At 41.2% G+C, this 26,020-nt stretch overlaps 2 protein-coding genes and 1 long non-coding RNA gene across 8 annotated transcripts; 2 read left to right on the top strand and 1 right to left on the bottom strand.

Moving 5' to 3' along the window:
- The first annotated feature begins 571 nt into the window (after positions 1 to 571).
- LOC140677531 (uncharacterized) lies at positions 572 to 2,139 on the top strand. 2 transcript variants are annotated; one of them, XR_012049308.1, is made up of 4 exons: positions 572 to 727; positions 802 to 912; positions 1,453 to 1,527; positions 1,624 to 2,139. It is a non-coding gene; the product is annotated as an uncharacterized lncRNA (long non-coding RNA). The 2 variants fall into 2 exon arrangements; XR_012049309.1 differs by having other exon boundaries at positions 608 to 727; positions 822 to 912.
- An 8,589-nt stretch (positions 2,140 to 10,728) lies between these two features.
- On the bottom strand, positions 10,729 to 16,953 carry mtfr2 (mitochondrial fission regulator 2). 3 transcript variants are annotated; one of them, XM_061929594.2, is made up of 7 exons: positions 16,785 to 16,953; positions 15,210 to 15,332; positions 15,024 to 15,128; positions 13,653 to 13,735; positions 13,406 to 13,581; positions 13,065 to 13,329; positions 10,729 to 11,126 (listed from the first exon to the last, which is right to left on the bottom strand). In XM_061929594.2, exons 1-7 carry the CDS (start codon positions 16,785 to 16,787, stop codon positions 10,937 to 10,939), a joined length of 945 nt encoding a protein of 314 aa, XP_061785578.1. In that variant the 5' UTR covers positions 16,788 to 16,953; the 3' UTR covers positions 10,729 to 10,936. The 3 variants fall into 3 exon arrangements, with proteins under 3 accessions (XP_061785578.1, XP_061785577.1, XP_061785579.1); XM_061929593.2 differs by having other exon boundaries at positions 13,065 to 13,332; positions 16,785 to 16,951; XM_061929595.2 differs by having other exon boundaries at positions 13,065 to 13,332; positions 15,210 to 15,328; positions 16,785 to 16,951.
- armc1l (armadillo repeat containing 1, like) lies at positions 16,927 to 24,402 on the top strand. 3 transcript variants are annotated; one of them, XM_061929596.2, is made up of 7 exons: positions 16,927 to 17,092; positions 17,454 to 17,619; positions 17,694 to 17,785; positions 20,166 to 20,343; positions 20,417 to 20,533; positions 20,611 to 20,685; positions 24,024 to 24,402. In XM_061929596.2, exons 2-7 carry the CDS (start codon positions 17,467 to 17,469, stop codon positions 24,216 to 24,218), a joined length of 810 nt encoding a protein of 269 aa, XP_061785580.1. In that variant the 5' UTR covers positions 16,927 to 17,092; positions 17,454 to 17,466; the 3' UTR covers positions 24,219 to 24,402. The 3 variants fall into 3 exon arrangements, with proteins under 3 accessions (XP_061785580.1, XP_061785581.1, XP_061785582.1); XM_061929597.1 differs by lacking the exon at positions 16,927 to 17,092 and adding an exon at positions 17,096 to 17,225; XM_061929598.1 differs by lacking the exon at positions 16,927 to 17,092 and adding an exon at positions 17,207 to 17,351.
- Positions 24,403 to 26,020: the final 1,618 nt, after the last annotated feature.

Below are 26,020 nucleotides of genomic sequence, written 5' to 3'. Positions count from 1 at the left end.
GCACAGGTGGCATCCTATGACAGTTCCATGCTGGAAATCACTGAGAGTGGCCCATTCTTTCACAAATGTTTGTAAAAACAGTCTCCATGCCTAAGTGCTTGATTTTATACACCTATGGCCGGGCCAAGTGATTAGAACACCTGATTCTGATAATTTGGATGGGTGGCCAAATACTTTTGGCAATATAGTGTATACAACACTTTAACCTATGTGTGCTGATTTTATTTTTTAATCGAAATACTGCAGGATTAGTGGCTACATACAATGAGCATGTTTTGTAGTGCACACAGCTTTTCGAAGCGGGGTTTGAAGCATGATACTGATAAAGCATGTTCCCCGGGGTCATGCAACACCCGCGCCGCACCCCCTCCCCGCCCCTAATATTTGAGAAGAACTGCTCTAAATAGGCTCCAGCAACCCAGAGAGGGACAAGCGGTAGAAAATGGATGGATGGATGCTCTATATACCGGAGCACTCAGCTGTTTACGGTTAGAATATCTCTAAAGATAAAGTTCACATGAATGTTCAACTGGATTGTCGGAGCAGGTTATTCCAGATTACTTTTTGGGCTGGCCAGGAATTTGACAATAAAACAAGAGGAGATCGTTTCTCAACACAGTCAGGATCTCGGTAGATTTTGGTGGACAACTTGACAAGACACGTCTGAAGGCTCTGGAAAAAAATTACCTTTTGTCACACACAGTTGGGATGGGCGGCACATACCGCGGTACGTAACAGTAATTACAGAAGTGAGATTGCATTTCGCAGCAGTTAAGGAAGTCTCCTGTTGTGAAATTATAGTTCTCCAAACGAACAAAAAGGAACCAGTGGATGTGACTTTCTTCATTGGAGACTGTGCTTAAGTGACATGAAGAGAGGGAAAGTCGTCCACAAAATGGTTACAGACAAGAGGTATGTCTTTTTGTTTATTGCTATTTATTTTCCGAGGCTGTTTATTTGCTAACAAGTTGAATAGTGTGTTATCAGGAAATAATATTTGGTTTTGTTGGGATGAAAATGATAAATTCACTGAAAATGTGTAAAGTGGTATGAACACTGCCTGCAGGGGCGCCGAAAAGGGGGGGTAAAGGAGATGGATTCTAGGGGCCCATAATGGAGGGGGGCCCATAATTGTATGTAAAATAGCATCAAAAAATGTTGCCGCTGTGTTGGGGGCCCTGTAAAGATTATTTTCATGGGGCCCAAAATCCCTATCGGCGCCCCTAGCTGCCTGTAATATATGTACTGTCACGTGATGCATAAAACCAAAATGGCGCTGAAGATGGGTAACAACGAGGCCAGTGTAAGTTTGTTTCAGTTGTTTAAAAGCGGAAAGGGTTACATTTTCGGTGCTTACAATCAAATATTTCTTGAGTAAACCACCGCCGCTGTTGTTGAGCCTTGTTAGTCACATTCCTGAGTTGTTCTGCATTTTGGTTTTGTCGTTCGCAGCTCTCTATCGATTGTGTGGATGAACCGAAGGGAAAAGCCGCGGTCGTTATTTTTGCCGATAAAACATTACCGATGGTAGGCTTTTTTTTTTTTGCCGACAAAAGCGCTCGGAATCGACGCAATGGCGTGGGGAAGTTGATGGACTTTCTCTTTCTTTCCATGTGCCAGCAGGTTGCAGAACCACACAAGCCGGCGCAGCTTTCCACTGAGTGTGTGGACGACCCGTTGGGACAGGTTGCAGTCATCGCCATTGGAGATCAAACATTCCCAATGGGGGGCTTAGAATTGGAATGAACGCCATTCCATGGAAATTGAAGGACCCTCTTTTTAATTGACTTCCTCCAGCGAGGATCAAAAATAATTTATATTATTTTATCGTAGGGTGTACCCTACCTTTCGTCCGAGTGCAGCTGGGATAGGCTCCAGCGCCCCGCGACTCCTAGAAGGACCAGCGGTAGAAAATGGATGGATGGATGTTGTAAAACTTGCACAAAGACTTCAAAATGAAGTTTTGTGTAGAATGTTGTACAGTCATTGCTTTGGGTTATTACGAATGCAACTGTGAAGGACTGACAGCAACACATTCAGCTATGCAGCGCCCCTGAGATGCAAAACATGGATGTATAATATTTTAAAATATTTATATTTTCAAAAAGGTAAGCTATTTGAATAAAGGCCTTTACAGTATTTGCAAAAATGCATTTTTTACGCCATCTTGTTTGATTTTCAAGATAGCGCCGCTGTAGTGGCTGCTGTTGGCAGGAGCTCTGTGCTCTTGTGTCATCCTTTTGTGTTTCCCTCTTGTTTTCATGTGTTATTATATATATATATATATATATATATATATATATATATATATATATATATATATATATATATATTTTGGCCTTTTTGTTTGGGACCCTTTGGGACTGTGTGACAAGGGGTGGCACTTTCGTGACTTCTGCGGTGCTTTTTTGTGGACTTCTGGATCTTCATGGCCTTTTGGCCATGGAGACCAGCTGCTGGGTCTCTGCCACACCAGAATCCGTTTGGAGAGACTGGAGGAGATGCAGATGAAGCGACAGGGCTGCGGAGCTAGCACTGAGCGCCGGGACGGACAGGCTTCACAGTGTCTTGGCTGAATGAGCAGGTATCGGACACCTCAGTCTCCTTAGACGCGTCCTCGCTCATCCATACGGACTGGACACTGGCCGAGAGTTAGTGGGCGGCCGAGGGTGGAGTCTGCTCTCTTGGTTGCTTTGTTGGGTCTGCTCCTGTCTCTGGCCATCCTTCCACCCCAGCAAACGATGACGTGGAACACCGCAGAGGCCACCACAGTGTATATGTTCCTTTTACTTTTTATTCATAGCTGTATGTAGAAGTGTCTGGTTGCATCAGCTCTGCTCTTTTAATGTCTTTAATGTCCTTTGTGTTCTTTGATGTTTGATGTTTCCCACTTACACACATGTAAGAGGGATGTGTGCTATGGCTATGAGTTGTTTTTTCCCTTGGCCTCAGTCTGGACCCCTCTCCAGGTGCCCAGGCTTAGATCGATTTTTTTTTTCCCCACCCCCAAACCCCCTCGTCATTGTATTATCTTCATTATCTCACCTTTTTTGTAAGGGGCGCCGGAAGTTGGCAAACCCATGAGCGATCCTGTTCTGTCTCCTTGTAATGTTTGTCTGATCTTGAATGGGATTGTGCGGAAAATTTTAATATCCCCTCAGGGATTAATAAAGTATTTCTGATTCTGATTCTGAAGAGGAATGAATGCACTTTTAAAGTGTGTATTAATATAAAAAAAGGTAAGCAGTTTAATTGAAGGAAGGTTATTATTTGCACTAATGCAATTTAAAAACATTTTAAGCACCTTACCTTTTTGATATAATACACATTTTTAATAAAAATGTGTATTATATCAAAAAGGTAATTATTTGATATAATACACATTTTTAATAAAAATGTGTTTTATATCAAAAAGGTAAGGTGCTTGAAGAAAGGAATATACTTTTAAATTTTGTTGTCATATAAAATAAGTAAGCTTTTTATTTGAAGGAAGGCCTTTATTTGCACAAATGCACTTTTAAAGTGCGTATCAATATAAAAAAAGGTAAGGTTTTTGTTTGAATGGTCGGCCAATAGTCGAGGGTGTACCCCGCCACCTGCCCGAAGTCAGCTGTGATAGGCTAAGCCGCGGCCCTAATTATGTCAAAATGGATTGAAGGAGGATGCCGCTAAACATGCTTTATCAGTATCATGCACTATTACTGCATGCTTCAAAACTGCATTTCAAAATGTGATCATTTTAGCCATTAATCCTCACTTCATTTTTTTAATTATAAAAAAAAAAGAGCAAATTGTGTTGTTCATTTTTGTTTTGTAAGTTAAAGTGTTTTACTGTATGAATTATGCTACTGAGCTAATGTTGCTGATCAATTTAAATGTATTATCTATTTAGGTTTATTTTCATTTTAAATTTTCAGTACCAAATGATTCAAGTCGATTACATTTTTTTTAATTTAAGTAAGGTTTTTTCACATTTCAGGCAAATCGATTCCTTTTTTAACAATTTATGTTAGACTAAAAACAATGTTAAAGTTATTATTTGTTGACAGTTGATCTGAATTTCATTCTTTTTTTGTATTTTTAATTTTAATAGGTATACATTGTTATGCAGAGGTGTACTTACATTTTATTTAGACAAATTATGCCATTTATAGTCACGGTGAAGAGTAGGGAGGGAAGGTGCAAAATGTTTTCTAGTGGGAGTGTAACAGAAAATACTTGAGAAGCACTGATTTAAAGAATTGTCTTTTTTTGCACAAATGCACTTTTAAGATGTGTAGTAATGTAAAAAGGTAAGCTGTTTATTTTTAAGGAATGCCTTTATTTCCACTGAAGCATTTTTAAAATGTTTACTAGCGTAAAAAAGGTAAGCTGTTTCTTTGAAGGAAGGTCTTTATGATGTATGCTTTGAAACTGTGTATTGTAAAAAAGATGAGCTGTTTTTTTTCAAGCAAGGCTTTTATTTGTTTTAAAGCACCTTTTAAGGGTGTATTTATAATATAAAAAAGTTAAAGGTGCTGTTTGCAACTTCCGCACAGTAGCATTTTTCAAAGCAAAACATATAACAAGAACCCCACCTGCTAGCTTATGTTGCCATTACAGAACACATTTGTTTGATAATTTTCTATATTTTTGACAATTACAGAGTTTATGTAATAAAAATCTTTACTGGCCCGAATAAAATGGTTGGTGTGTACGACGGTCACTCAACCGGACTCCACAACACGTAAGCGCAGGGAGCGCGTGCGAGAAGCAACAAGCAATTTGCAGTCATGTAGATGTTATAATATAATAAGAGTACGAGGAGGAAAGAGAGTGATGCCCTCAGCACAGAGCGATGGGAGAGAGGTGTATGGTCAGAGAGTGTTTGGGCCTGTGTGTGTGTGTATGTGTGTGTGTGTGTGTTTTGTCTCGTCTTGTCTTGTCCCATAGTAACAGTAGTACTATTGTATTGTTAGTGTATAGGAGTTTTTCTTGTTTTTGTTTGTATAGTATTGTTCTTGTATTATATTGTTTATGTTAAATAGGGAGTGAGTGAGAGGGGTTCGGATATTATAAGCAATTGCTTCATCCAACCCCTTTTCAAGCCATGCATAAATGTCTCTGCCAAAATGTAAAAAAAAAAAATGTGTGTTGTTGTATTGTGCAGGTTTGAAATAAATACTTCAAACAAAAATCAAACAATAATAGAATGTACATTCAATGATAGCTAACACTAGCTATCCAAATTGCTATTTTTAGCTAACAACACCTAAGGCTAATGCACGTGAATGTGTTACGTACACAAGTAGAAGAAGCCGTAAGAAGGCGGGATATACTGTGTAAAATACATAGGCAAGTTAGCGCCCCCTAGGCATCTGTGTAAATGTTGCAAACAGCGCCTTTAAAAAAGCATTGACAAAGAACTGAATTTGTGTCCTTATCCTCTTGGCATCCATTGCACCGGTCACCCAGAGGATCCCCACATCTACGGTCCCTTCCAGGGTTTCTCGTTGTTCTCATTGGGTTGAGTTTTTCTTGCCCTGATGTGGGATCTGAGCCGAGGATGTCGTTGTGGCTTGTGCATCCCATAGAGACATTTGTGATTAAGGGCTATATAAGTAAACTTTGATTGATTGATTGATATTGGCTGGTCATGATTTTGACTAGATGTATCTTTCTTCGAACAAACTATTTACAATTTTTGCTCTATGGCAAGAGGCATTTTCATCTTTTCCATTTATGGAATAAGAACAGGGTCCAAAATGTCAATTTGTGCAACTTGTGCATATATTGAAGATGTGATGCCAGTCATCTCCCCATGCAGTGCCATTAGCTGCCATGCAGCCCCATATCCTCAATGACTGTGTGTGTTTTCTTAAGGCAATCATCTTCTTAAATCTCATTGAAATGGCACCAAACTAAAGTTCCAGCATCATCACTTTGCCCAATGCAGATTTGCGATTCTTAACTGAATATGACTTTCATCCGGTCATCCATAGTTCACGATTGCTTTTCCTTAGCCCATTGTAACCTTGTTTCTGTCACGGCGCGGCACACCTGGACCTGACGAGAGGGAGCGGCATAAAAGCCAGCGGACCCAAGGGACCTTTGCCAGACCGTAGCCTATCTTTCACAGTAAGCATCACGTCTGACACCACTCCCTCGTTCCTTGCTCGCCTTCTTTGTGCTCTTCCTCGTTCCCGTGTTTCATGTCTCTTGTGTCTTCCACAGTGTCTTCCCTGTTGCCTGTGATCGTGTCCTGCCTCACGACCTCCACCTGGATCTTTGCTTGCCTCCCTCGACCCTTGACCTCTGCTTGGACTCGGACATCGTTGCCTCTCTCCAGCCCCCGACTGCTTGCCTCCCTGCTGACTGCCTCTCCGCCTTGCCCCTTGGATTCGACGAAAGATTCACACAACACGCACCGACAACAACCCCTGGTAAAACTTACATTGTTAATTCACATCGTCCGCACTCATTCACTTGTGGTAGCATACACACCCCAAACACTCATCAAGGTTTTCAATAAACCTGGTAAACCGCAGTTCTGCCTTGGTGAAGTGAAGTGAAGTGAATTAGATTTATGTAGCGCTTTTCTCTAGTGACTCAAAGCGCTTTACATAGTGAAACCCAATATCTAAGTTACATTTAAACCAGTGTGGGTGGCACTGGGAGCAGGTGGGTAAAGTGTCTTGCCCAAGGACACAACGGCAGTGACTAGGATGGTGGAAGAGGCAATCGAACCTGGAACCCTCAAGTTGCTGGCACGGCCACTCTACCAACCGAGCCATGCCTCCTTCCCTGTTGTGTCGCCTCCTTCCCTTTGCCCGGTACACAAAAGTTTCTGTTTAGATGTTAATGACAGCTACCGTTTAGCTTTTCTGTATTTCAATCCCATTTCCTTTAGGGGGTTTCTTACAGTTTGGTCACAGGCGGTAACTCTTAGACTTACTTTATTGTCATTCAAGTTTGAACTTTGCAGTACAGATAAGAACAAAATTTCGTTGCATTAGCGCATTGTAGTGCAGGATAAAAGAGCAGCATCAACTATTTACATAAGAATATTGTATTTACAAAATAAGATGCAAAATGTTGCATTTACAAATGTGTGAAATTACTGTACAGATAAATATATTGGACTTTTATTGATGTATGTTATGTTGTCTTTATAGTCCAGCGAGGCAATCTGTTTTTGGGAGTTGGAGGGGGAATTGAGGGGATTATTTTGATGCGTTGAGTTGATGAGTTGTCTCTACTGATTTTCTGAGCCCTGGTCAGACAGCGGCTTTTTGCGATCTCCCGGATAGGAGGAAGAGGAGTCCTGATGATTTTTTACGCCGTCCTCACCACTCTCTGGAGAGACTTCCAGTCTGAGGCATTGCAGGTTCCAGTCCAGGCAGAGATGCAGTTGGTCAGCAGGCTCTCTATAGTGCCTCTGTAGAATGTGGTGAGAATGTGGGGAGGGAACTGTGCTCTTTTCATCCGACGCAAAAAGTGAATGCGCTGCTGGGCTCTTTTTACAAGAGCTCCAGTGTGTAGGGACCAGGTCAGATTGTCAGTTATCTGCACCCCCAGGAAGTTGGTGCTGCTTACCCTCTCCACTGCTGATGAGGAGTGGAATGTGGCTGGACCGGTGCTTTTTGAAGTGGACGATGATCTCCTTGGTCCGGTCGACGTTCCGGACCAGGAAGTTGGTTCTGCGTTAACCAGATGTTTCACCTCCTCCTCCCTGTAGTCCATGTCGTTGTTGTCACGGACGAGGCCCACTTCTGTTGTGTCGTTCACAAACTTCACAATGTGGTTAGTAGTGGACCTGGCGCAGCAGTCATGGGTCATCAACGTGAACAGCAGTGGACTCAGGACGCAGCCCCGGGGGGAGCCGGTGCTCAGGGAGATGGCACTGGAGGTGTTGTTGCCCAACCTCACAGACTGGGGTCTGTCTGTGAGAAAGTCAAGCAGCCATTTGCTCAGTGGGGTGCTGAATCCAAGGGTGGCCAGTTTGCTCACCAGGTGCTGCGGGATGATTGTGTTGAACGGCGAGCTGAAGTCCAGAAACAACATCCGCACGTGTGTGTCCTTCTCTTCCAGATGTTCTAAGCTCAGGTGGAGTGCAGAGGTGATGGCGTCCTCTGTGGAGCGGTTAGGGCGATAAGCAACTGGTACGGGTCGAATGTGGGGGGGAAGTCTGGAAGCCTCTCAAAGCACTTCATCATGATGGGAGTGAGTGCCACAGGGCAGTAATCGTTGAGGGAGGAGACTGTAGGGTTTTTAGGCACTGGAATGATTATAGCAGTCTTAAAACATGATGGTACAGTAGCCTGGGTGAGCGAGGTGTTGAAGATGTCTGTGAGAACACCAACCAGCTGCTCTGCACATCCCTTAAGCACCCGGCCCGGAATGTCATCAGGTCCTGCTGCTTTCTGGGTTTTCACTCTCCTCAGGGTTCTCATACATCCGCTGTGTCCAGGTTGATTGGCTGCTCATCAGGGCAAGGGATGGATTTCCTCGCCGGAGTGGTGTTGAGTGCGTCAAACCTTACAAAATGGTTGTTGAGGTCATTGATAAAGCTGATGCTCTTGTCACAGGTGGGGAGGGAATAGCTTTATAGTCCGTGATGACATGTATGCCCTGCCACATTTGTCTCGTGTTTGTGGGGTTATGGAAGAAGTCCTGCACTTCCTGGCTGGGAGCACGCTTTGCAACCCTAATGGCACGGTTCAGGTTGGCTCTGGCTGTTTTAAGTGCCATGTCGCCAGATTTAAAAGCGTCGTTCCGAGCTTTCAGCATTGCACGTACCTCACAGTTCGACCTGGGTTTCTCGTTGGCCCGTCTGGAGATGTTCTTGATCACATCCTCCATGCACTTCTGAATGTATGAGGACACAGACTATGCATACTCCTCCGCACATGTTAAAAGTTAAAGTTAAAGTACCAATGATTGTCACACACACACACTAGGTGTGGCGAAATTATTCTCTGCATTTAACCCATCACCCTTGATCACCCCCTGGGAGGTGAGGGGAGCAGTGGGCAGCAGCGGTGGCCGCGCCCGGGAATCATTTTTGGTGATTTAACCCCCAATTCCAACCCTTGATACTGAGTGCCAAGCAGGGAGGTAATGGGTCCCATTTTTATAGTCTTTGGTATGACTCGGCCGGGGTTTGAACCCACAACCTACCGATCTCAGGGCGGACACTCTAACCACTAGGCCACTGAGTAGGTTGTGATGATTGTCTGTGGCGACTGCCTTGAACATGTCCCAGTCTGTGCATTTGAAGCAGTCTTGTAATGCTTCAATTTCTCCCTCTGGCCAGGCCCTCACCTGCTTCACTGTAGCTTTTTTTCCTGATCAGCAGGGTTTTGCATGCAGGAATTAGCATCACAGAGAGATGGTCTGAGGAGCCAAAGTGTGGGCGGGGTGCCGCCTTGAATGCCTGATTGATGTTGCTGTAGACCATGTCCAGCGTGCTTCCACCCCTGGTTGCAAAATCCACATATTGATGCAAATGAGGAATCACAGTTTTCATGTTAGCTTGATTGAAGTCCCCTGCCACGATGAAAACTCTTGATGTGTAGATTGCAATTCACTGATAGAGCAGTATGAAACATTCAGGGCTTCTCTGGTGTTTGCATTGGGAGGAATGTACACTGCTGTGAATATCATAACACTGACCGCCCGAAACAGTGTTAGCCCCTTGATGGTAACTGCCTCATCTGGAACGGATGGTCTAAAACGGTTTGATTTCTTTGGAACTAAAACTGCCAAGAGGTCGTATGCTGTTTTGGAGCAACGACGCTGCAAGTTAACTCTGAAATTTTCAGAATTGACGGGTTTATTTGCAAAAAAGTTCTGTTGCTATCACAAGCCTCTGCAGTCGCAGCCAAGCCGGGCACCGCCATCTAAACAATTTAGTATTATCCCGTTTGTTCTTCATTTGTTTTGCTGTGCATTTTCTGTTTTCAAGACATGTTGGTTTAAATTTTCTATCTTGACATTTTGGTGTTTTCCTTGGTCTACCAGTATGCTGGCTTTTTACAACCTTCCCATGTTGTTGGTACTTTCATTTGAGATCTATTGTGTTGGAGCCATGATTTATGTCAATTCACTTGGTGCAACAGCTCACCAAGGTGTGAACACTCCTCTCTAACTGCAGACTAAAAAAAGGAGCTGCGTAAGACAGGTTAGTAAAAAGTATTGTAGTGTCGACGGCTGGAGTTAGCAAAAGTGCCAATAAAAAGTAAAAAAGGTCACATTTCCACAGAGCCCACGCCAAGCACGACCTACACCGTCCACACACCAAAAGTATTATTTACTATTTAATACTAATTTTCAGTTTTTCCTTTACCTTTTAATTTTGGTACTGTATGTAAAACTCTGCACTACAACCATGTAATTTTCCTATTGTGGAAAAAATATCTTAAAATTATTATTTATTATTTTTATACAAAATATGTATCATCAAAAGGTGTTTATTTGAGTGGAGGCCTATATTTGCATAATTTCACTTTTAAAATCATTTGGGAAACACTTGAGATGTACAAACACATTCATGTAACCATTTTTAATCATATGAAGGCATTTTTAAACAAAGAGTTAAAATGAAGATTTATAGGCATTTTACCCTGCAAACAAGCAACGATACTGCAACAATGTGTGAGCCTGTTAATGTCGGTGTTGCTGTCAGCGTGATGTACGTAACGAGAAGAAAAACTTTGGAAACACTAATAGGCATTACAATACAGTGTGAACCGTTTTGAACTTTTATTCCAACGCAGAACATCACAGTGGAATAAATAATAAAACTCTGATGTGTAAAATAAAAATCTGTTACAAGTAACATATCCATCCATCCATCCATCCATCCATCTCTGTACTGCTTATCCTCACGAGGCAGCAGACTGTGTCCCACTTTAGTAAGTGTGTGTATGAATGTGTGCATCATGAGCGAGAATAATCAAACCTTACGCATTTCCGGACTGTTACACGGCGAGAATTCCAGGGAATTCTCTTTGTCAGAGGAGTTGTTGTGACGATGATGGGCAAACTTTCTCTTCAGGGCCTCGGCGATCAGACCTGCTGGGTCGTTTATTGTGGCCGCGCGCCTTTTGCTCTGCCTTGGCCTGAGTGGCGTGCCCCCCGGTGATCTGCCAAGAACAACAAAAAATTGGATATAGGGATACGTACTTTACAAACAACACTATTATGTTATTGCATTATTATGCTATTACTGTGCAATTATGCTATTATTACGCTATTATGCATTTCAGAGCTGCAGCCTGCAGCTATCGATTATTTTAGTAATCTATTGATTACTTTGTTTGATAAATTGAGAATTCGGACAAAGGACACTTTATATCCTCAATGCCGAATGCTTTGCCATACTTTTCACTCTTTTTTTTTTTAATAAACGCACATCAATGTTGAAATTTTAACATGTGAGCGTTGATAAAATAAAAAATAAAAATTTCCTCTCGCACAGATCACGGCACCCATACATCACAACTCTGCACTCTATTGCAGTAACCGTGATTTGACCATTTTTATTAGTTACACTCAAACAATTAATTAAAGCAAAAGATCGTAGATAAATAGCTTTTTTGTAATCATATTAATTGATCTAATCAATTAATCGTTTTATCCGCTAGTCCAACGTAACACACACACACGTATATTTATATACACATATATACATACACACACACACATATATACAGTATATATATATATATATATATATATATATATATATATCCCATCCATCCATTTTCTACCGCTTATTCCCTTTGGGGTCGCGGGGGGCGCTGGAGCCTATCTCAGCTACAATCGGGCGGAAGGCGGGGTACACCCTGGACAAGTCGCCACCTCATCGCAGGGCCAACACAGATAGACAGACAACATTCACACTCACATTCACACACTAGGGCCAATTTAGTGTTGCCAATCAACTTATCCCCAGGTGCATGTCTTTGGAAGTGGGAGGAAGCCGGAGTACCCGGAGGGAACCCACGCAGTCACGGGGAGAACATGCAAACTCCACACAGAAAGATCCCGAGCCCGGGATTGAACCCATGACTACTCAGGACCTTCGTATTGTGAGGCAGATGCACTAACCCCTCTGCCACCGTGAAGCCTATATATATATATATATATATATATATATATATATATATATATATATATATATATATATATATATATATATATATATATATATATATATATATATATATATATATATATATATATATATATATATACACACACACACACATATATATGGACACATATGTATACATTAACATATATACGTATACATACATACATACACATATACACACACACACACACATACATACATACATACATACATACATACATATATATATATATATATATATATATATATATATATATATATATATATATATACACACACACACACACACACACATATATACACGCACACACACACACACATATATATACACACACACACACATACACACACACACACATATACACACACACATTTTTGCACATATGTACACATTTACATATATACAGTACATATACACATACACATATATACACACACTTATATACACACACACACACACATTTATATACAGACATATATTCACATGTACAAGTATATATACATACACACACACATATATATATACATATATGCACATATATACACACGCACGCACGCAAGGAAGGAAAAGGCGAACGTTGTGATGCGTTGTTCAAATGAATGAGCGGCCGCATGCTTAACATGAGCAAAATACGTAAATATTACATGAATGTGCCAATTACTACATTCCATATATTCTTACAGTGTGTATATAAAACCTTAACTGAGGTTATTGGATGTTTTTAAGTGCTTTACAGACGGAATAAAATGACTCCCATCGGCTACCTTGTTAGCTGACTTTTGATCACATTTAGTTACTAGTTAGAATGCTTAAAAAAAGTAAAACATGTTTGTGCTTGTCTTAAATAAGGATTGTGAATGATTGGCAAAATTCCCCAAAAAATGCAGTTCCTATTTAATATGTTAGGTTAATAAGATGACATACCTCGCCACGGAGCGTAATTTCACTTGATTCAAGTCCTTGAGGATGTCCAACATGGAAGGGAGGCTGCTGGTAGTCAAGCCAGTGGGTTTGTCCTGTTTTTTTCCCTGACACTTGCGCTGACGGATCAGCTCCACTACGGATGATGTGTTGGCGTAGGAGCTGGGACATGGCGGAGGCGGAGGAGGGGCACAGCGAGGCGTGGATGTGAGAGCTGAAACAGGCAACACCGGCGGCATGATGTTTGGACTGCGAGATTCCGGCAGCCCTACTAAAAGAAGGAGAGGAACAGCCTATGGTGACACACCGCTTCAAAACTCCAATCTGTAATAACGTGCGAGTACCGGCTATCATCATGTCTATCTGAGCTCGCAGCTTCAGCAACTCGCCCTCCAGCGTCGTGATCTTCTGTAACGCTTCCTGCTCTGTTTTCATTCCAAAACGCCCGCTTCCCCTTGATGGGTGTTTCCTCACGTCTCGACCCACCGCTGCTTTTTGCTTCTTCAGTGGCAGGTGGTTCCTGTAAAGCCAACATCAATCAATCAATCAATGATCATTTAAGTCAGTCCAAAATATTTTGTGTGTACCCACAGAACATCAGCAAATGATGGAATGGCAGGTGTTTCCATGGTGACGTCCGAGGATCCATGGGGCCTGGAGTTGAGGAGTGGGATCTAAGGTGCAAATCATGCACATATAAGACTTACGGGGATGACTTGATTTACCCAACTTCCAAAACCACCACATGTTTAGTAAAAGTAGGGCATTTATTAGACAATAAGGTTTTATTTGTACAAAATTCACCTTTAAAACATGTATTAATGCATAAGGGTAAGGTATTTATCTGAGGGGAGACATGTATTTGTGCAAATACACTTTTGAAATATATTATAACAAACAAGGTGTTTTTTTGAGGGGAGGTCTTTGTTTGTTTTACAAATGCACTTTAAAACATTTACTCATTTTTAAAAGGGAAAGTGTTCTCATTTTCAGTGGAGGTCTTTATACGAATACATTTGTTAAAAACATTAATGTCAAATGTAGGTTATTTGAGGGCGGGGGCTAAAATTTGCACAAATGCACATGTAAAATACTTATTAGGCGATTATTTGAGAAGGCCTTTTTTTTCTACAAATGCACTTTAAAATATGTATTGATATGTAAGGTTAAGGTACTGATACTGAAATTAGGACAATATTTAAAATGTAAATTGTGTATTTGGGGTATTGCACTTGTAAAATATTAATAGCAAAGCTAAAGCATTTATTTAAGGGCAGGCCTTTGTACAAATGCACTTTAAAATATATATCAATTTATAAGGGTAAGGTATTTATTTAAAGGGAGATATGTGTTTGTATAAATAAACTTTTGAAATATACAATAATAAAGATAAGGTGTTTAATTGAGGGGAGACTTTTATGTTTTACAAATGTACTTTTAAAACATTTACTAATATTTAAAAGGGGAAGTGTTCTTACTTAGTGTTAAATATAACATGTTAATTAAAGAAGAAGCCTTGTCCACACGTTAATTGTTGTGTTTATTAAAGTGGAGGCCTCTATTTGATTAAATATGGTAATCACATATTACTACCGTAATGTACTGGACTCTTTTCATGCCATCCAAGTGGATGAAAGCAGTCCAGTAGAGATGATAGAGCGGCCGTGCCAGCAACTTGAGAGTTCCAGGTTTGATTCCAGCTGCTGCCATCCTAGTCCTTGGGTCTTTGGGCAAGACACTTCACCCTTGTGGTTAGCGCCTTGCAGGGCAGCATCCGCCATCAGTGTGTGAATGGGTGAATGTGATGTATTATGTAAATCACTTTGGGTATCAGTCTATATATATATATATATAGTAAATAAGTACAGACCATTTACCATTGACCTAGTGGTGGAGCTGCTTGTGAACGGAGTTTCACAGCAACAAATAAATAAACATACATCGTAAGGGCGTTTTGCATACCTGAATGTAAACACGTGGCGTAGGCTTGAGAGGCAGATTGGAACCAATCATTCGCACAATGCTGCGATACTGTCCACACAGAGGACTGGCCCACACCGGTAGCAACTACACAAAATAGAAAGAAACAATAAAACAACAACCAGTCATTTTGACCATCAATGATCCCATGTGAACGTGTGCACTCACCATTTCCGGAGGGACTCCAAAATACTCCAGCACTATGCGCAGCACATCCAGTACATCCTCCAGCAAAGACATTGGCCTTGACGAGTGAGTCGATGCAAAGCTTCTTGTTTGCCTGTTTGCTGACTTGTTTAGGGAACAACAACAACACAGCAATTAAACTGTCAAAAGTCACGTTCATCACATCTGTTAAAGATAACAAACAACATCTTACAATTGACGCATCGTTCCAGTTTCGTGTAGTCAGGGGAGGCAAGTGAGGCACTGCCCCACCTTGCCACCAGGGGGGTAAAAGGCTTAACCATCCATTCATTTTCTACTGCTTGTCCCTTTCCCATGAGATGTTCAAAAACGAAGTAATAAAATAAAATAAGTTTTAATGTTTCTCTTTCGGTCTATGCTTTCTATGTGATTTTGGTGTGGTTCCTGTATATTATATTTATAACAAACATGGCATTTTTATTAGAGTAAGCCAGTGTTAGTGGGTGTTTTTTTGTCAAATGCAAAAATATTGTTTTATTGCTTGGAATGAAATTTAATTAAATGAAAGTGTCTGCCAATATGGAGGATTATATACTGTATCCAAGCTTAAATACTTCTCTAAACTGGACTTTAAGACAAAATTAATGTGAGCTATCTTGGAGGGCAGCACAGTGGTACAGGGGTTAGTGCATGTGTCTCACAATATGAAGGTCCTGAGTAGTCCTGAGTAGTCCTGAGTTCAATCAGGACTTTCTGTGTGGAGTTTGCATGTTCCCCCCGTGACTGCCGGGTACTCTGGCTTCCTCCGACCTCCAAATCCACTAAATTGGCCCTAGTGTGTGAATGTGAGTGTGAATGTTGTCTGTCTATCTGTGTTGGATTCGATGAGGTGGCGACTTGTCCAGGGTGTACCCCGCCTTCCGCCTGAATGCAGCTGAGATAGGCTCCCGCACCCCCCGCGACCCCAAAAGGGACAAGCGGTAGAAAATGGATGGATGGAAGATACACTCAAAATACTTGATTTATTTTGTCAAAAGCAAATTGGACCAAAAAGTATTTAATAACAACTTTATCAAATACTTTTTGGACCCATTTATCATATCATAATATCATTATGATAACGTTTTTATGAAAGCAAATTACTCCCTTCTTTTTCCTGTTTTTCTAATGTGCAACCTAAATCAACAATGATAAGAGCTGCACATATGAATTTAAGTAAAAAAAAGAAGAAGAAAAAAACCCTCCAAAAGTATCTATGCCTCACCTGGTGTTTAGTTCGCCGCACGTCACTGCATCGTTCAATTCTAACGGTTTTAAAATTGCGGAATAAGTTGGCTTGCAGTGACGTCAAGAAGGAAGTGGTCATCTTTACAGACTTTAAAATGTCACCTGAACGCAGCATATATTTAAACGTTTGTACACTACGTAGCTAACCGCCGTTTGATTCGAATTTTAAGTTTTAAAATTCTGTCTTATTGATGTTTGAAAGCGTAATCAATTGTTTAACATGGATGAAACAAAAATAACCCTGGTCATGTACGGAAACAATATCCACCGTAAACTACACAATTTATCAAAACAATGAAGCATACTTACCATTGACTCTTCTGGTTATACCCTTATATGGCTTATAGCAGTTGTGAATAAACCATCATTTTGACAAAACAATTAAATCTGACTCGAACTGTAAATAAACCCTTGATCTCTGCGGCGTTGGGAGTCAGTGAAGTCTACAAAGTCAAACACGACGGGTTAAGTTACCTCTTCTGTGATTGGCCCACAGACAAGCAGCCAATGGAATAGGCCGACACTGCGGGGTGAGGCGCGGCTTCGACCAATTGCGTTTCACCAACAGCTGGTGACGCCAAATTTGTATTTGTATCCACGAGCTGCTTTTCTCCTGGGTAAGACAAAATGGCATAAGCAACTTCATTGTTTCTTTTAACGCCTTTGAAGTCAACACATCACTTTTGTTTACACCTAAAATTCTGAATTGCCGTCTATTAGGCGTTGATATGCGTTTAAACAGTTAGCCTGGTAAGCTAGCTGTAGCGTTAGCATCTGACACGCTCAAAGTTAGCCTCACTAACGATCGATTGATTGAGACTTTTACTAGTAGATTGCACAGTACAGTACATATTCCGTACAATTGACCACTAAATGGTAACACCCCAATAAGTTTTTCAACTTGTTTAAGTCGGGGTCCACGTTAATCAATTCATGGTAATGAATGAGTAATGAATGAATGGCTGCCTGTGTTTCAAGGTGGTTGTTAAAGATGATGGATGCACTCTCCGTGGTGAGCCAGTTGCGGGATCTGGCGTCCGAGCCCCAAAACCGAGAGGCCATCGTGCAGGACCAGGGCTGTCTACCCGGGCTGGTTCTCTTCCTTGACCATCAGAGCCCGGAAGTGTTGCTTGCAACTTTGCAGGTAAAACCAAACAAACATGCTGGTCACACATGTACTGTGAACTCTTTAACATATGGATTTGTTTTCGATGTTAGACACTCCGCTACTTGGCTGAATTATCCCCCAACATTCCCACTATGAAGAATGAACTTGGGATGATGGTGAGCCTGGAAAACCTCATGGGAAGGTGAGGTTGTTTTCCCTAAAGGGTGACATTTTGTGTATTCATTTGCGTTATACTAAGGCTATGTCCACACGAACATGGAGAGTTTCAAAAACACATATATGGGGTTAAAACGATCTCCATCCACACAAGTGTAGTTTCAAAACTGTCTATGTCTACACACAAACGCATACACCTGCTGTTATGCACATTTTGTCCAATCAGAAGCCTGAAAAAAATCAGCAATAGCTGACTTTGTGGCATTACACCTGTTATGTTTATTTTTATATATTTTAGACGTACAATTCAAGATTGTTTATTGTCATATGCACAGTTAAACAGACAGTTTGCCGTACAATGAAAATCTTACTTTGCTAGTCCACCTTTCAACAAGTCACACGGTACTTAGCTAAAATAAAAATAAAAATGTATATACAAGGCACAGTAAGTAACATTACATTATTTCACATTCTGATTGACAGTCAACAGTATAAATATGGAGGTGACATTGGGTCACAGCAGCAGTTAAAGTGTCTTTAGTGATCAAAGTGAAAAGTGTCTACAGTGAAGGTTCACAGTTCGGGGGTGGTCATGGTAGCTGTCTTTTGTTCAAAAAGATAAAAGTAAAACAGGGGGAGCTAGCATTCACATGTTAGCATTCACAAGCCTGATGGCCTGTGGGTAGAAACTGTTTGTCAGTCTCGTAGTCCTGGATTTCAGGCTCCTGTATCGTCTGCCTGATGGCAGGAGGCTGAAGAGACTGTGCTGGGGGTGTGTACTGTCCTTTATGATGTTGTGTGCTCTCCTGGTGGCCCTGGTAGAATACAAGACCTGTAGTGAGGGGAAGGCTGCTCCTGATATGTACTGAGCAGTTTTAATCACTCGCTGGAGTGCCTTCCTGTCCTTAGCAGTGCAGTTTCCATACCAGACCGTGATTGAGCTGGTAAGGACACTCTCAACCGTACTTCTATAGAAGTTGCTGAGAATTTTGGGTGGCATGCCAAATTTTCTCAGCCTTCTTAGGAACTACAGTCGCTGCTGGGCTTTCTTTATTGTTTGTTGGGTGTTGTGATCCCAGGTGAGGTCCTCGCTGATGTGGGTCCCGAGGAATTTAAAGGTTTTCACCCTGTCCACCTTTGTCCCCCCTATGTACAGAGGTGTGTACTGTGCACTCCTTCTCCGTGGGTCAATAATCATCTCCTTGGTCTTGTCTGTGTTCAAGGAGAGATTATTATCCTGACACCAGGCCACCAGTTTCGCTACCTCCCTTCTGTATGCTGCCTCAGCTCCCCCGGTGATCAGTCCGACGACCGTAGTATCATCTGCAAACTTGATGATACTGGTGTTGTTCTGGGAGGCCACACAGTCATGTGTGAAGAGGGTGTACAATAGGGGGCTCAGCACACAGCCTTGGGGGGTCCCTGTGCTTAGAACCTTTGTGCCTGATGTCTGGTGCCGACTGACTGACTGGGGCCGGTTTGTGAGAAAGTTCAGGACCCAGTCAGACCAACAGTGAGGAGTTTAGCAGTGAGTTTTTGTGGGATGACCGTGTTAAAAGCAGAGCTGTAGTCGATTAATAATAGCCTGGCATAGGTTTCCTTGCCCTCCAAGTGGGTGAGGGTGGTGTGGATGACAATGACATGTACATTATCTTTAAAAGCAGCCTGCATATACAAAGAGCCCTGGGAACATTATTAAAAAGCGAATGCACGCCTGTGCTGCTGAAACCCAACACTCATAGAATTATAACGTGTTTAGCAACATGGTTATACAGTCTACATGTGCAATGAGGTCTACATTATTTCTCAAATCAGCACGCACTAACGAGCCAAGTTTGAGTGCCTATATAAAGCGGACGTGCGTGTGCCACTGTAAAACTCTTGTGGGATTACAAAGCGTTTAATCATCCATATAGTGATATTGTACATTTGCAATTAAGTGTATAATCTCGTTACCTTGCGTAATGACAATAAAGCTGATTCTGATTCTGATTCTGATATTGTCCTTAACATCAGTACACACTTGGTCGCTTTTTACCCGTGAGCACGGTCGCGCCCGGTTTTATCTACAAAAATGGGAGCAAGACATGTAGCGTGGCTTTGACAGTAGGATTGCTCGTTTGCATCAAAACTGTTGTTTTTTTCACTACAATAGGGTGAAACCATACTTGCCTAGGCACACCCTCCTGGATTTGGAATATAAACATTTGGGGTTTTGGTACCAGCCGCTAGACTAGATTTGACCAATCTAAGTCTATGAGCATGAACTGATGAAGCCTACTGAGATATTGACACCAGCTGCTAGACTAGATATGACCAATCTAAGTCTGAGCATGAACTGATGAAACTTATTGACGGCTTTTCATAAAAACGTGTTATGTTTTGTCAATGATTACCTCACATAGGGACAACCAGTCAGTGGACATCACCAGTTTGGCTAAGGAGGTGTATGGAATTCTGACCGCACCTCCTCTTCCTGTACATCGCACACCTGAGAGAAGGAAGAAGTCACAGTTCTTCATTAACTCTTCCTACAAGAAGGCCAAGTGTGTCACGTTACACATCCAGGGCCTGGACAGCGCTGTGAGTAGACCATACATGTAATTACCACCGGATGTGGAAGTGCCAACTTACAGGTGTATTGTGTCTTACTAAGGACCAGCGGGGCTTGTGCGAGGAGGCTCTGCTGAAGGTTCGAGGAGTCATCAGCTTTACGTTTCAGATGGCGTCCAAGAGATGCACCGTGCGCATTCGGTCTGACTTACCCACTGAGGTGAAAGGCACTTCTCACTAAGCGTGTGTTTATTGGGAATCACGTTACAAACACAATTGTTGTTTCTACTTTTGCAGAGCCTTGCTTCTGCCATCGCAGACACAAAGGTGTTGTCGGCCCAACAGGTGGTGAAGAATGAGGCGGGAGAAGAGGTGAGCCGGGGTCAGACAATCCAGAAGGGTCTAGTCACTTTAGCCAATCAAAAGAAAGTAATTTCAGGAAAATAAACAGTTTAGTCAAAGATTACACAAAACCAACCACAAACTCTTGCAAAAACATTAAAGGGGGGTTTGTGCCTCTAAGAAGTACTGTTGTGTACTTTATACACCGTAAATGTGCACTTGTAATAAAAAAACATATCACACAGAACAATGTAACATGGAGTGGGACAGAAGCACACAAATGTTAGCAACACTAGCTTAGCTACTGTATGTGAGTAACATGCTAACATTATGCTCTGCCTTCCATTTTAAAGGGGAACTGCACTTTTTGGGGAATTTTGCCTATTGTTCATAATCATTATGAAAGACATGACAATGGATGGATAAAAAAAAAAACAGCATTATAACTTGTAAATAAAAGTCTGCTTACACCGGAGCCAATGGGAGCTCCTCTATTTTGCCCATTAAATCAAATAACCATTCAAAAACCGCCAACAATACTCCATTTAGACTCCAAGTATTAATGATATTTTTATTATAAGCGCTCACGAAGAGAAACTATTTGTAGCAACGCCATGATCACTTCCGTGTGTCCCTATGTTGACATCAATGAGTGGTCTGCTGCTTCCTTGCTCTCTGTAAGTTTATTGTAGATCATAAATCATGCATCTCACCTGGACATGAGACGTCTGAGTACGGTAGGTATTCCGACAAGTTGGTACAATTTGACAGCCGTTAAGGACCTGCAACTGGCAAGGACGACACAAAAACACACTTGTCCGCATCCATCCATCCATCGTCATGTCCTTCATAATAATTGTGAACGATATTCAAAATTTCCAAACGAAGTGCAGTTCCCCTTTAACAACAGCATCACGCTAGGTTAGCTGAAGAAAAACAAAATAAACTTACAGCTCCAATGTTTTGAAGCTGACTGACGGATCAGGAGCTCTGGGATTTATTTTCAGATTTGTAGCGAAGCCTGAAGAAGGTTTTTCCACATTGAAGTCAAAAGGCGGAGCAAACATGATAGATGTTTCTTATGATTGGTGCTCAAAAACAGACACTAGTCTAGAGTAGGGATGCAATGATCATAGATTTTGACTGTACAATTATAGTCTTGAGTAATCACAGTTTCTCAATTATGTATTATTTTTACATAGGGCGGTCAAACGAATAAAATATTTATCGCGATTAATCGGTTTGTTTATAGTTCAAATTAATCGCAGATAGATATAAATATTCATTAATAAAAGTACCCTAGACAGATAGATGTCAAGTTTTTTTTACCATAACATGACTGTACAATTAGTTTGCCCTATTGAACTGTTTTAAACATTATGCTTTTTTTAACAGCTCAACACAAAATCGACATACGCGCGCTTTTAACGACGATTTAAAAAACGTAGGCGTCTCCTCAGATTTTAGGGAATACAACATTTTTATTCCTGTTGTAGGAGCACTTGCATTCAGAGGAGCTACACCATGTTTAAATACCAGTTTCGCACAATAATAACACAAAATGTGGATTGTTACGATCATGCTATGATTGTTTAAGATGTTTGGGAATGTAATCTGTGAATCGATTCTGAATGGAATCGTTACCCCCAAGAATCTAATCAAATCCTGTGGTGCCCAAAGATTCACAGCCCTACTGCTTGCTGTCTTTCTTTTCTGCTGAGCTTTTATTCCATTTTACTAATACAGTTAAGAGTAACCATTTACATTTTGTAATTAATGCACTCAACTGTAAGGTAAACACAGGAGTAAAACTCCATGCAAGTGTCCAAAGCGTGCCAGCTGGCGTTCGTTTCAATGATGTAGTTTCACGGTCTCGGGAAAACGACTTTGGATCTGAGATGTAAATAATGTCCCCTTTTATCTGTGCATTTCTGCTCACTATTTTCAAGCTTGTGGCTCAACAGTAACTAAACGCTATTACTTTTTTCCACGCTACGGAATGGACTGAAGGTCAAAAAGGAGTCAGGACACATGCGTGTTAAAAAACATTAGCCTCATTAAAGGAACTTATAGGTAATGTGTTGACTTTGACAACCCTAATTTCACAGCAAAAAAAATATAAAAGCACATACTTTCCTTGTGTGTTCTGTCAGAAAAAAACATAATCAAATAACATCCATCCATCCATTTTCTACCAGGGCCAACACAGATAGACAGACAACATTCACACACTAGGGCCAATTTAGTGTTGCCAATCAACCTATCCCCAGGTGCATGTCTGTGGGGGTGGGAGGAAGCCGCAGTACCCGGAGGGAACCCACGCAGTCATGGGGAGAACATGCAAACTCCACACAGAAAGATCCCGAGCGCAGGATCGAACCCCGGACCTTCATATTGTGAGGCAGATGCACTAACCCCTCCTCCACCGTGCTGCCCTATCAAATAACATAATAGTACAAAATAAATATAAACAAATAATGTAATTAATTGTATTTTTTTTAAACAATTTATCCCCCAGGGGAAAATATTACTTCATGTGAGTAATAAACTCAAGTGTTATCGTCATCCATGCCCATGTATTCCTTTTTAATAGTCTATTTTATGTTGTGGTAATAACTGGAATGCACAAACAGTAATTAGATCCATGGTAAAGTGCTGTTATTTTACAAGCTCTTGTTGTTATGTTAGTGTTTTACACTTGCTATAATAACTTACAATGTTTATAGTAAATTCAACACAGACAGAAAAAAAGCAATCTCTAACATTAAATGGTCACTGAATGAAGCCCTTGCCAGGAGTACCTGATGCTGTTTGTTTACAATGAACTGACTCACCGCTAAGCTACTGATTGTACTGTAAGGAACGCCTTTATACCAACTCAGCTCTTCATTTAGTAACTTGCCGCTAACATACAATAACTCTGTTATGGTACCTTCAATGTGGTGCAGCTTTACACACTAAAGTAGACTTATTAGACCCTTTAGCTGCAACTTTCCCCATGGCAGGTTTTGCACGTGGGCGAGCCATCATCCTTCTATGACTTCCTGGTCATTTTTTCAAGTACCCAAAATGTTCTCATAAGGATGACTTGAGTCTTTTTTGGGTCCAGCTGCCTTTTTTAAGCTAATGTAGCATACTAGCATGTCTCTCTCACATGTGCACCACTGCTGTGTGCCGAGCATGATGTCCATTTATAGGAAGAATGAAACAGACGGTGGTGGAGCCTTTGCAATTAAATAACTGACGTTTTGAATCACGGTTAATCGTAAAATTACATACATTTATTACGATCAGAACATCATTAAAAGGTCTCTTGATGAAAAGGGGACTGTTAAAACATGAGCTTTTTTTACCTCTCTTTCCTCAAGGTCTTTATCCCTCTAAACCCATCTGTAGCAGAAGTGCATCAAATCTCTGCTCTGCCAGACTACCTTCCCGAGGAGGAGGAGAGTCCGGAGAAGGAGGTGGACCGTGCCGTGTCCCGCACCACCGCCAAGGATGACGCGAGCGGGAGCTGGCTTAACGCTGCGGCCAGTTTCCTCACCAAGACATTCTACTGGTAAAAGACTCCTCGAATGCTTGCTGAGTGGACAAATCCTAAGAATCCACACAGATTATTTGATTCAGGTTTTTGGCTGGACAACTGGATTGGTTTCCTGTAAATATTTACTTTAAATCTGTACTCTTTTTCTTTATTTTTGAACACAAATCAGTATTTGCGCAGATAGAATAAACGCTGCTCCTCAAGCACATGGCTCCTTTTTCCGTTAGCAGGTGGCGCCACTATTATTTTTCTTTCAGTATTGTTTCATATAGTTGATCAATTGTTGGGAAAAACATGCAGGAGCAGGTTACATTTTCAAAATGAAAGGGTTTACCCATAATCAACACATGCATTCTTTGCAGTAGAGTAAATAAACTGCCCAAGCCACTCTGAGGAATTCAGGTATAGAGACATACAAGTCCTATTTTAAACTAGCTGACAGAGAAAAAGAATCATGTCGAAGAGGCTTATTTTTTCGCCAAATACAGTTTAAAAAAAATTTAACAGGTCAGGCTTATAATAGAATATATTGACTTTTATCCAACATTTATAGAATGCAGGTTTTTAAGCAATTTGTCAGCTCAGTGGTCTTTCCAAACATGATGTTTTCCGTACTGCGTGACGAGCATGTATAAGTGCAAAGGTTTGACAGTCATCCTATTATACTGTATTAGTTTTCTGGCATGTTCTTTGTACTTGGTAAGGCAACAACAAAATGTCACATTTAGCAGCTTTCTACAAATAATTACCAATATGGTTACTGCAAAAATAATGTCTCCGGAATTACTGAAATAAGAGTTGTTTTACGGACGTGGTGTGCAGCTCTGACCGGGTTGACAGTCATGCTGAGCCTGTGAGAAGAAACTTAAGCCCAAGCAGACATTTTTCTTTCTTAACTGAAGACTTTCAGGGTTAGGATTAGAACTCAATAAAAGGTCACATTTTATGAGTACATTCACTAAATAAACAAAAATAATCAGTACTCACCCCAAAGCTCAGTTTTCTGAACTTAGGTTGTTATTCGTCTTTACCATCAACCGTGCTCGTCCAATCCCAGATCATGTCTAGTTTTAAACACTGAGTGCAGCACAGGTGTGTTACATCTCAAAGCTTTTAGTGTGAGAAGCCACTGACGTGTTTCTCCACCTTTCTGTAACATATATAGTGTCAGCCATGATCCTCTGCTCCTCTCTCATATGGGGTCTCCTTCCAGGGGCTCAGTTTTAGGCCCTCTTCTCATTTCCCTCTGTTTGGCATTTAATTCTACTGTTATAAAGATGACTGTTCCTCTAAAAAGAAAAAGCACTTCCTCCATCCAGCATTTTCTTAGTTGTTTTCACAAAAAAACACCTGAATGGCTCTTACCTTTTTAAATTTTAATAAAAAATAATAATCAGAGGGAGAAGTGATGGTTTTTGGTGGTGCCACTGGGACACCGCCTGTATATCTGGGTACTTCGGCCCAGTATATAAAACCCATTCGTAAAGGTAAGGTCAAGTCGCCAGTCACAAATTTGGGAATAGAAATGCAGTCTGACTTGGAGCCAGACAGTCAAATAAAAGCTGTTGTCAAATCGAGCTTTTTTTTTCAACTGCGGCCAGTATCCAAAATAAAGCCAATTCTTTTGCAGGAGCACATTAAAACAGTTATGCACACCTTTGTCACTTTGCTGTACTGTGTCACGACCATGTCCAGCAACTCTGGCTGAGCATATTAAGGAAATAGGAGCATAAGAGGACATTGCAGACTTTTCTTCATCTCTCACTTTAAAAGTGAGTGAAGAATGCACTACCGACCTGATAAGTCCGAAAGAAAAAGAGA

The sequence above is a fragment of the Nerophis lumbriciformis genome, linkage group LG34, assembly GCF_033978685.3.
Source record: "Nerophis lumbriciformis linkage group LG34, RoL_Nlum_v2.1, whole genome shotgun sequence".
Classification (NCBI taxonomy): Eukaryota; Metazoa; Chordata; class Actinopteri; order Syngnathiformes; family Syngnathidae; genus Nerophis; species Nerophis lumbriciformis.
The sequence above is the reverse complement of the archived record's forward strand: the minus strand, read 5'-3'. Positions and strand labels throughout refer to the sequence as shown.

Bases quoted from the DNA above. Each gene is read 5' to 3' on its own strand.
- mtfr2 (XM_061929593.2), bottom strand. The intron at 13,736-15,023 runs GTATGCAAAACG...TTTGCACCTTAG, and splicing joins CGCCACGTGTTTACATTCAG to ATCCCACTCCTCAACTCCAG. The intron at 13,333-13,405 runs GTACTCGCACGT...TCCTTCTTTTAG, and splicing joins GATAGACATGATGATAGCCG to TAGGGCTGCCGGAATCTCGC.
- armc1l (XM_061929596.2), top strand. From the start codon at position 17,467: ATGATGGATGCACTCTCCGTGGTGAGCCAGTTGCGGGATCTGGCGTCC. The intron at 17,620-17,693 runs GTAAAACCAAAC...TTTCGATGTTAG, and splicing joins TGTTGCTTGCAACTTTGCAG to ACACTCCGCTACTTGGCTGA. The intron at 20,534-20,610 runs GTGAAAGGCACT...CTACTTTTGCAG, and splicing joins GGTCTGACTTACCCACTGAG to AGCCTTGCTTCTGCCATCGC.